This window comes from Syngnathus scovelli, chromosome 9, assembly GCF_024217435.2.
Source record: "Syngnathus scovelli strain Florida chromosome 9, RoL_Ssco_1.2, whole genome shotgun sequence".
Lineage (NCBI taxonomy): Eukaryota > Metazoa > Chordata > Actinopteri > Syngnathiformes > Syngnathidae > Syngnathus > Syngnathus scovelli.
This window is the reverse complement of record NC_090855.1, coordinates 8,996,880-9,008,698: the sequence shown is the minus strand read 5'-3', so window position 1 is coordinate 9,008,698 and position 11,819 is coordinate 8,996,880. Positions and strand designations below refer to the sequence as shown.

General features: G+C 40.1%; 1 protein-coding gene across 1 annotated transcript; it reads right to left on the bottom strand.

The window, feature by feature from the left end:
• Positions 1-640: 640 nt before the first annotated feature.
• prdm13 (PR domain containing 13) lies at positions 641-7,177 on the bottom strand. Its single transcript, XM_049730282.2, has 4 exons — positions 6,845-7,177; positions 5,570-5,701; positions 5,337-5,457; positions 641-3,062 (listed from the first exon to the last, which is right to left on the bottom strand). The coding sequence occupies exons 1-4, from the start codon at positions 7,010-7,012 to the stop codon at positions 1,582-1,584; spliced, it is 1,902 nt and encodes a 633-aa protein (XP_049586239.1). The 5' UTR covers positions 7,013-7,177; the 3' UTR covers positions 641-1,581.
• Between the last annotated feature and the right edge of the window lie 4,642 nt (positions 7,178-11,819).

Sequence of the window (11,819 nt, the reverse complement as noted above, 5' to 3'; positions counted from 1 at the left end):
GGAACGACGACTACCTGTCGATTGCCTCGAAATTGAAAACAAATGGTTTCAGAATATACACCAAGGTCACACTATTGTGGCATGTAGGAATGCTGTGCACCTGCATTGGCAAGTGCATTCACAACATCATTGCAAGATGCCTTGTTTATTTGTAAAGGGAAACAAAGAAGGCTGATGGCTTTTCATAAACAAGTGAAATGAAAGCAGGGCTAACCATTAAATGGCTTCACTTGCATCTTGTATTTTTATTATGTGAAAATGAAAGCACCAAATAAAATGCATAAAAATATAAAAGCGACAATGTCAGTCACTCTATTTGATCAATTAACCAACTGAATGATAGTAATAATTGCTTTGAGTAGTGTAGTAGTAGTAGTAGAGTAATGGTAGTAGGAGTATTGATCAATTAATATAATTTATTAACACTACGTATTATTATTATTATTATTATTATTATTATTATTATTATTATTATTATTATTATTATTATTAGTGATTTAGGAAGGTTTAAACTGTCTAAAAATCATATTCACATTTGGGGGAATTTTACGCTTATATGCATGGATGAGTTCAGTCATTATGAACTATTTCTGCAAATATACAAGGTCTTAATTGCTCATATGAAGTCGTATGACTGAAATACACAATTTTTTGTATGATTTATTTAAGAAAGACAGCCACATTTAAGACAAGGATATAATATTGTCGTCATTGACAAAATGAGGTATTAACACACTTGTACAACACTGTAATGTGAAATATCATAGTTTACATAGATCTATACATTTTTTTTTCTGAAATAATTCCATAAATAAAAACAGCTGTTTGCTTCTTTAAGAACAGCGTGCCTCGAGAAAGTGCAAATTTAAGGATGTGTATTCATTAGAGAGGTGCAAGGAGCTGGATCTCGAATGATGAATGTAAAGGAAATAGGTTTAATTGTCATAATAATCACCAGGCAGCGGTTTGGTTGCAATTAAATGTTTTCCTTAAAGTGCAGTTGAGGTTGCTGTAAAGGAAATGTTATTGGGAATAGTAGGCCAATATGTCCGTTTTACCAGTCAGTGGTAAACAAATTATAACAAATTTGGTATTTTTCCAGTTTTGTTGAACTGCAGTGTTCTTGTATAAAAGCAGGCCTTTTGTGAAGCAAGATGTATTTAAAAAAAAGACCCTCTTTTATCAAAAAAGATTACAGAAAAAGACAAGCGAAAGTCGTGACATATTTAAAACAGTTTGTTGAATTTAGAAAGCCGACAGTGTGTCAAACACTGAAACAACCTTGGCTGCATTTTGCATTTCAAAACACCAAGTTTCATTTGTAGAGTCTATGACATAACTTGATTATTTTACAGTCTTTATGGTGTTGTGTTATTAAACAGAAATAGAAACGTCCCTTTGAAATAGAGCAATAAAAATGTCAATAAATTGGAATTAAACTGGCTGTCAGTCCAAAGTGTGGAGGATTAGGATATAAATAAAATGTTGGAGGAGTGGAGGGCAGGATTCAAAGCCAGATTTAATAATATTCATGTTTTTTCTTTCATTGTCTTTTATTGTTGTTTTGTTTTTAGTTGAGTCTCAGTCATTATTCTTGCTGGATTCAGGCTCACTTTGGTCGTCAGTAAAGCAGACGTCCACGTCGCTGTCATTGTCGCTCTTCAGCTCGGCATCATCGAACAGGCCCGCCTTGTCTTCCAGCTTCTTGACGCTCTGACCGGGATGTCTGGACTTGACGTGTCTCTCCAAATCTCTCCTCCGGACTAGAACTTTGCCGCAGAAGTCGCACCTGTAGGGGGTGTTGCCCTCCGCATGGAGCCGAATATGCTTGTTCAGGTTGCTGGGGTCACCGAAGGGCCTGAAGCACACTTTGCACTTGAGCGGCTTGTAGCCGGTGTGAGTCCTCATATGGATTTTCAGGCCATATTTCCTGGAGTACAGTTTGCCACAGTACAGACATAAGTGTCCCTTTTTTGGTTTGCCGGAGTTGGAGTTGCTGGTGCTGCCTGCGGGCAAGGGGTCCAGTCTGGTCCGGTTCTTCTCATTGGCAATTTCAGACAGCTGTTGCGTGTGCATAGCTATCTCCCGATCAATGTTGGTGATTGTGCCCTGCATGTCTTGACTGAGAGAAGGTGCGCCAAAGTAGGGCATGGACTCTGGGTACTTGAGGAGATTGCTGAAGTGGAATTTAAGAGGGTAATATGGCGAACTGTACAGAAACTCTCCGTTGTAAACAGTGAAGGGCATCAGGGGGATGTTACAGTCGCCACCGTAAGTCTTGACACCGTCGAAGTTGGGCAGAGAGAACCTTTCAAAGTGGAGTCCCGGGTGCATGTGCGGGTACCGGGAGGGGGACAGCCCGGCATGCACTCGGCTTTCAACATGTTTGAAAGCCGACGTTTCCTCTATATGAGGGAGCAACGGGAAGCCTCTGATGGTGTTGGAACATGGCACCATACTTGGAGCGTCACCTATACCTGGGGCACACTTTGCTGCGGGATTCCCGCTTCCGTTTAACGTCTCGCCCACCATGTTTCGCATCGGTTTCATGTTCCCGATGACTTTGCCGAAGGCACCCATCTTGGAGCTGGCATCCTCTCGATGCGCGTCAACCACTGGGACCTTCGCGACGCCTGTTGGTTTGAATGCGGAGCGGACACCCGGGTGGAAGCCCATAGAACTCAGCATCGAGGATGCTGCGCCAAGGCCGAGCATGTGTCCTTGGTTCCGCGATGAAGTGACGCTCATGTCCAGGGCTCTGTCCTGCTCCTCTGAGCTACTCTTTTTCACCAGTCCGGCCTTGCCCAAGAAAGGCGAGGTCAGTGACCTCCTGCTGGAGTCGGAGATGGAGGAGATGCTCTGAGAGCTCCTGGGTGAGCAAGACGTGTTAGGGATGTCTCCAGACTTTGGAGATCTGCTGAAGTTCTCCGTGCCTCTGGCTTGCTCGCTGTTCACGAACCCGCGCCCATTGCTCAGCGCGCAGTGGAAGTGCACGTGGGCTTTGAGTGTGTTGGGGTATTTAAAGATTCTCCAGCAGTACCAACAGATGTAGCGCTCTTCACCTGCACAAAAGAACAAAAAAGGCTAATTAAACATCAATTGTGATGAAAATTGTAAAATAATAATCATAATAATAGTAATAATAATAATTTAAAAAAGTCTGGTGACGCTTGTGTCATTGAGTGCTCTCATCACACATAAGACACTGGTAAATGTTTCCAAGTCTGAGAACCTGTGTGCATTCAAAATGTCCAAATAATTGATTTGAAAAAAATAAGAATTATGATTGTTTTATGAGCTATGATGAGTCCAATTATTAGTGTATTATGAGATATGATAATAATGTACGATAACACAATTTACAAATTTAACTCATCTACAGGACTGCAGCAACATACTACTACTACTACTAGTAGTACGACTACTAATAATAGTAGTAGCAATAATAATAATAATAATTGTACTAAGTTGTTTTTCCTTTTTTTAAATCACTTCACTGGTTTCTTTTATATCAAACAAATTGTTTTAGGTTCATTACCTGACATGTTTCGGCGGTTCTTTGATATAAAAGAAACCAGTGAAGTGATTTAATAATAATAATAATAATACACAATCCGCATATCAAAGGTTTTAATTTATTATTAATGTTTAGTGTGGTTGTTGCTCATTCAGAACTGAATTGCATAAAAAAATCTAAAAGTTATTTTATCTTATTTAGCTGAACTGGAAAGTTCAAAATATTCGAAACAGCTCCCAATGTACTGCAATGAAGTTTTACAATACATTCAAAATAATAAACACAATTATTGAATGTCACTCCCCATCTCCACTACATGCCAGAACAAAAAAAAAATCATAACGGGACTCAAGAAATAGTTAATTTCATTAGTATAGCATTATTACTCAAATATATATTTCCCTTGAAAGGAACTTTTAACAAGTCAGACCCGATCGGGTTTTGGGTGACAGTCAGGGCGAGTCATCTTTTTAATGACTCCCAGGCGAGTATTCAGAGGTTGATATAGATGTAATGATTTTGTAATCCTCACCCGGGCCATTGTTAACAGACCCCATCAAAAGAGCAAACGCCCAGCCCAATCTGGCGATGCATTGAAGGTTCTACTTTTCCTTTCTGGGCTCTTTCCCGTGGAAGTGACAGCAGCTGTGGCTTGAAATCGCAAGTCTGTAGAAACAATGACGCTGGCCCATCTGTTGACGCCTAATAATGGGAGCCAGCGTATGTCCACGAGCGAATACACGCGGTGTGCTGGGCCGAGAATCAGGGCAATATACACCCCACATAAAAGTTAGCATTCATTAGCTCACAATACCTTAACGCACCCACCTAATTTACCGTGAAGCACTTGTTTTTTTAATTTATTTGCTTTTGAATAAATGAATATTAATGGCACCGTGACATTCGTTAACCCCCAACTGAATAACCAGCCTCTTCTTTTTTGAAGCTGCAGAGACACGGACAGTTTTTTTTTTTTTTTTTTTGTATGTGATGAAGGTTTTCATTTTTTAATTCCCGAAATTCAAACACGGCAATCATGGTGTTATTTTTTTTAATTGTACTCGCTTGCGGTGTTGATCAGATTTATTTGATCGGCTACAAAAGTATATACAACCCATTGTCTGTTAATGCAATTTATTTGCAGTGGGTTCTTGACAATCTTTTGATTTATTTTTAAACGGATTAACTCCAAATGAGCTGGTGTTTTGTTGAGATCACAGGGATTTAGAATAATCCCTTAATACAAAGCACCATACAAAAATGTGAATGCAAGAAAGAAGGTGCCTTTTAGTAGACAAATTGGCATGCATACATTTGAAATGTTAAACTATATATATCGTTCCATTTCATCTTAGAATTGATTTTTACAGGAGGGCGCTCACATATAGTTCAGTTTGGTTTATTTAATGGTTACTTATTTTTTCTAATAAGGGTATCTTATTTTTTAATACAGCGGTGGTTGTATAATTACATAATTTGTCAAGTAAATGTAATGCAAATACGCAAATGTCATGGATTTCAAACGAAATAACTTCACCAAAATAGACATTTAAATCAATATTTTAAAAAGACTGCCTCGGGAAAATGACGATATTTAATTGATTACCATCCCAGATTAAAGCGCTGGAAAGATTGCTGTTGGCTGCCTTTAACAGTGCAGTGACGGGCCCTCTAATGTCGATAGACATTACTAAACTTTAATTTGCCCGATATTTTGACAAAGATTAATTGTGAGAAGGATTTTCTTCTTCCTGTTATGAATTGACCTTTATATATACAATCCAAACTTGTGAGGAAATTTAGGATGAGTTTTGCCTACCTTTCTCGTCGTGCGTAGGGGTGGCCGTCGTGGGCATGTCGTACCATTGGGCCAAAGCGTTTGAATACCAAACACTGAGTTCTTCTCCTGCAGGAATTTCTCTCATCACGCGGTAAAATATCTTAGAATATTAGGAAAACAAACGGTAGTGTCAAAAGTTTTATTTAAAAAAAAAAAATAAAAAAAAGAACGGAAGTGATTCATGATAAAGAACTAGTGGATTTAATATTTACCTGTCCACCAGGTAGGTCAGACACAGCCTCTAGATTTTGTTCTTGCGTGTTTCTGGCGGCTCGGATGTATCCGATCCAGTCTGACACGGGACAGCCGGACTCATCCACACACTCTTCACGCACTAAACGGATCTGATCAAAACAAGAAATTAGCAGATTACTTTTAAATATCCATTAGCCTACATTTATCCCACGCGTTTTGTATACTTTTAATTTGATATCTGTTTAGATTCCTCCCACTAAGCGTGAATATGGCACCAAGAGGTGCTGCGCTCACGCATGACCAAAACACGGTTAATGCGTCTTTATCCGCTCCGCTGATAATTTACTAAAGTGAATGACATACAGGCCTAATTGAGTTGATATGGGAAACAAATTTGAGGAGTGTCAGAGCGTTTTTAAACTGTTCAAGGACATGAAAGATTCAAGCGTAACATTTGACACGGAGATTGCACCTGATGAACGCCCTCAGCCCGGGGCCACGCATTTAGATGCATCAATCACCACCACTGACAGCCTCAACAATAACTGTCTCAGCCTCTAGATGCATGTATAGTGGCAAATTGTTAACTATTGTTTCTCAATAAATAAGACTGTGACAATTTAACTTTTTTGTTCAAATATAATGTAAAATAAAGTCCGAGACTGATTTGAAAATTGGACCCCTTCTAGAAAACATGAATGTATTTTTTAATCTTTTTTTTTTTTTTTTTTTTTTTTTTTTCATCCAAGCTCCGATGACATTTTGGCTCTGGCCATATTTCATTAAAATTAAGCAACTCATCGAGATAACAGGCCCGCCAGGCAGAGAAATGTGAGGCTGCTGAGGGCATGAAAGCCGCACACAGCAGGCCAGCTCGCCCATTAGAACGGTTAAGTAGACGCCCAGACTGACAAGTTGGCCGCTGATTGGGCTCAATTATTTCCTGGCTGACAGGCCGAACCGATTAATAAGAGAAATCAATCTTGACAGTATTCTTTTAAAAATGTCCAAATCCAGTTCTTTTATTTCAACAGTAAAATAAATCAAGTATTTGCAGATATTTCTCCTATAATTTAAAAACTGACTTGACAAACAAATCTAAAAGGTTATTATTTCCTTTCTGAAGGAATTCCGATCTGTAATATAGACTAATTTTAAAAAAAAAAGAATGACCACGGGTTTCATGAGCGAGTCAAAGCTGCACGTGGATATTTTTTTCAAAAGTTACAAATAAGATATATCGTACTAAAAAATGAAATTAAATGAAAAAGTTCATCCAGTTTTGAAGTTACCTTTTTCTTTGGCCCAACTTCTTTGCGGTCCGACAGGTACTTCCCCAATTTAAAGATGCCAGGGACCGGACCTATTCGGAGCCCGGCCGGGATTCCACAGTCTGAAACCACACTGACAGTGGTGGACGCCCGGGTGGCTTGCATGGCGTGGGGTGAGATCAGAACCATGAAGGCTGATGGAAGCCGGGTGAGAGAGTGCAGGGAAGAAGGTTCAAGGAGGAAGAGGAGAGAAAAAGAACCGGCCAATATCCGCTCTCAAAGTGAAGGGGTGGCGTTACGCACCCCGCTTTTCTAGTGATGGGTGTAGGAAAGGTAACCCCCTCCGCCTCCAACCCTCTGACCACCCCCTCCCCAGCCCGGGATGCTAGTGTGGCTCAGATGGGAAGAGAGTGGTCCTGAGTTTGCGGGGCCGTGTGCGCGGGCGCGCGCGTGCGTGTGAGTGTGAGAGCGCCGGGCAAATCCAGCAGCTGTGAGGACAGTGCAACGCACCGGCCTGCATGGTCACATGGAGACTTTCCCTCGCCTCGCCGAATAATGAATTGCTCCAAACTGGTCAGGAGACACAAAGGGCCAGGCGACCTTCCCATCCCCAAAATCCAATTTGTCAAGGGCAGAGAAAAGAGGATGCATAATCAAAGGTCCAGAGCAACCATTAATCCTCAGCATGTGGTTTTGTCTTCCAGACAGTTCCGATATTTTAACTGACAAATCCACTGTATAATTTGACCATAAATCCTCATCCCTTCCCATTCTCTCCATTCAAGGCAGGTTTTGGGAATCAATGGCTACTTTAAATCTACTCTGCCAGCATTCTTTAGGCTTTTTATAAACTTCAAAGCGGGGTATTCTTCTCCTCCTTTGTGTCCTCATTTAGACAAAAGGATCGGGGAAGTTTAGAGGACTTGTTAACTTCTATTGACTCTCGGCGTGTGCCGGCTTGAGATCAGGCAGGTATACTGAAAGGGAAGCACCAGCAGCAGGAGAAGTGGGGGGGAAAAAAAGGTCAAACTCAGACAACATTTTTCTAATTCTCGCCTACACAAATGATCATATTGTATTTTCTATTTGAGTCGCACTCTATATATATTGCGGCACGTGTCTCCCTTGTAATGAGCTTCAGACAACGTTGTTATGTATGCCAAATACATTTTGAGGCGAAAATATTCCGGTAAAAATCATATTCATGTTAGTTCCTTAATCACTGATACAACGTAAATAAAATAAAACGCAAAGCACGTGTTGCGTTATTTTCATGCATTGCGTTTTGCGCAAAGAGGAGAAAATACATTTTGTAAAGGAAAAAAACAAGAGTACATCAATGTTTTCCTGCTGACAAATATTATTTATTCAACGTAAGATACTTACCCATAATAACATAATAATAAAAGCCATAAAGGAAGCGCGTGGAAAAATGAGGCGCCAAACATGTGGTTCTGCAGTTGTTATTTTTTTTATTTTTATTTTTTACTGACATAGGTCCTTTGATAATGCAGTGATGAGTCCAAACAAATGAAGAGAACAAGGACCTGTGGGCGAGCCATTCAGGTCTTGAACATGTTAACATTGACCTGTCCACTCCGACAAGTGTCGTCAATTCTAGCGCACGGCCAGCAAGATTTTAATACAAAATTAAGTGTCATACAACGCCTAGCAATAATTACATTTTGAATCAAATGCATTTAATTGGAATGGTAATCACGGGAATTTGATCACTTTGGAGATGATAGCAGATGAAACAATCAATGCACATCGATTTCGGTGCATGCGTGGGTGGAAGTGAATGCCTCCTGCTCGGTATTGCGCCTCCCTCCTGCGCGTACCGTCAACTCAAAGACAAGCGAACAATTTCATCAATATACGGAATGTTAGTGCCTGACTGTGTAGGGGAGGGGCGAGGGGGTTATTTATTAACGCATAGCTTTTTTTTTTTCTTTTCTCCCGCCGGTTCCCATCCGCGCCGTGTGCTGTTGTAAAGCATGTTAGATCCCCATCTCTAAATCCAGCCCTGCATTGTTCAAGGGAGGATTTTTCTGACTAAAAGTCACTCCGTTGTGCACAGAAGCCAACAAGAAAAGTCACAGGCTAACTGCATGTGTCAAGCATGAAAGCAGACTTGGAAGCAATTGGGATGGAAAATTAAATTAATTTAAATGGTTTGACTAGCGGTATTGTCTCTTCCCTTTTTTCCACAAGAAAAAGAAACATTAATTACATAGTCGGATCTTTATTCTATGACAGTATTGTGGAGTCAATCAAGAGTGGCAACTTTGTAAAGCTATTTAATTACGACCTGGGAAGAATTGAATTATTTGAAGTGGAGAGGAAGGTTTTATGGGCGCCTAAGCTTGACTCTTGCCAGTCCTTTTTGGATGTTTTACTATAAGCGGTGGGGCTCTGATTTAACTGGTTGGCCATTATGAGCCATGAATATAGAGGAACAACCTGTCTGCAAAGCAAGGCTAGAGCAATACCCCACCAGGGATCTCCATTCATGCTCGCTGACTATACTTGAGCGGTGCCAAGGGTTCACCACCACCTCTCCTGGACTGGTTTCAATGGCCCACTATTTAAGACCCCTGTGAGCTCACAAGAAAACACATTTTTTATGTCGACCCATAAAACTTTGTTTGCCTCTATTCAACACAGCCCAATCATTGTCTCACTTTGCAGTGTGGCCTATTTCTGAAAGATTCCCACGTTTTAGAAGTGGCTTTGAGGGGGAAAAAAATGAAAGAAATTAATTATTTCTCTTCATGGAAGTGGACATCTCCGCATACATCAGTCACACCTCTTTCAGCAGACAGCAGTGCACCATTGCATATAATTCATCTTTAACTGATTTGAAGCCACGCGGGGACAAAGATTAAAAAAAAAAAAAAAAACTTGTAATTTTTTTTTGTGCACCGGTTGTGTTTCCTTGCTGAGAGTACAAGGGAAAAAAGCAAGCTGCACCAAGGACCGGCCATCTCGTTAATGCGGGTGGGATATTAGCGACCCCCGTGAGTAGTAATTGAGCTTGTATGGGACTCCCACCAGGTGACATCATTGCGATTCTAATCCAGATTCATATTGCAAAGCATATTAGAGTCATATCACAGGCTGTTCGTGTGTGGGTTTTATTCAAAAGTTTTGGCAATCCAGTCTCTAAAAACTTTCCGCGCTGGGACTTTTTCATTCCCATTTCCCGGGTTCAAACTCACTTTGTCTCGCATGAGGAGATTCGGACAAAGGCGTGTGAAGTCTTGTGAATTGATGTGTTTCGCTGTACCTTATAAATTCATACCTTTTCTCACTCGAGTGCCTCAGAAAGAAAGTGTCACTCAGGCCGATTCTCTCTGGTGTCCGACGCATTTAGCGGCACATCTATTTAAGCCGTTCATTCCCCAGCAAATGTATGCAGGCAGGGCCGCGCATGAATAGAGCAGCGTGTCAGCCGACTCTAATTGGGATTTAGCCACCAAAGCATATGCACAAAAGTGACTGAAGATCACCAGTTTCTAAGAGAGTCACAACTTTTGCCTCCTTGATGAATACACAGTTCCTTCCCGCTTCTCAGGGTAAAAACTGCATTTTTGCCGCGGGATGAAGGTTAGTGACCCAATTGAATGTGCGGCGTGTTTCTGTAAAGCAAAAGTCTATGCAAAACAACTAATGGCAAAGAGCATGTTTCTAACATGCAACCCACTGGCCTATATAGACTTAAAAAGGACCCGATGTTTTATGGCTTTTATCTCACGAATTTCATAGTTGTTTGTTAAATGTCCTCATGGTGGACTAGGATCGCCCGTTACTTAACGCGGAAATGGCCACAATTAGAAATAGTCACATCAACTTGCATTTTAAAAAATAAAATAAATTAATAGAATAAGATAAACATATAATAACATTTCTAGGATTTTAATTTGCCAACAAAGAATAATTGCAAGTTTATTTTGTAATTTGTATGTTACTTCATTGCTATATAACTTCATTATTTTTTAAATGTCACAATTAAATTGAACCGAAATGTAACAGCAATCCTCTTACCAATAAGGAACATTACATAATTTTGTAAAAAAAAAAAAGTCTGTATCGTGTTTTTTTTTTTGTTTTTTTTAATTAGCTAAATTTTAAACTGTAATTTGAGGTGACCCAAACACAATGATTCAAGAGGAATTTCGTTTACGCTTTGATGGAAATGTATTATTTATTCAATTTTCAATTTTAACCCTGATCTATTGCAGCGCCGGCATTTTGTGAGGCACCATGGAGAGCTCCGCTGTCAGCGCTCACGCACACGAACGATAAACACAGTGCCCGCTCGTTCACGCACACACTGAAGCTGTTAATTAAATCCGTGATGAATTTCATCCTTTCCACCATTTAATGCTATTGTATCTGATTTCCTTAAGTCAAGTCTACGTATAAGAATATATACGGTCCATTCAGATTGGATGCGCATTAGTAAATCGTTTTAACAAAATGTGATCTAATGACATGACCATCGTACCGCACGTCATTATGGGGGCGATTGACATTTCTACAGTCAAACTAATTGTCCCCTCCAAGCATGAGTATACATGCAAACATTTACATTTTTCAAATTAAAAGGGCCATCCATTTGCTTCAACCTTTGTTTCTTAAATGTCTACATGGTAACTCTTGCATCTATTATGATAAATGTGTCAGATGTGTTAGGTTTGTCCCGTATGGAGTAATGCATACTTTAAATGCAGTTTTCTTCACTCTCCTTCAATGTGGATAGACCCATTAAAACCAAAAATAATACTGAGACTCCATGTTCCAGACAGAAACAATTCACAGTGACACCCTGATTTCATTAATTTAAACTCATGCATTTGTGTAGCATTATTAAAATTGGAAATGACGATCATGTGTTGCATTCCTTCGGCTTCTCTGGGATTGGTATGCTTCATTTCTCTGCTACAAGCCCCTGAAGTAGGACACTGAGCATGTTTGGCATCTGCTGGCCAAA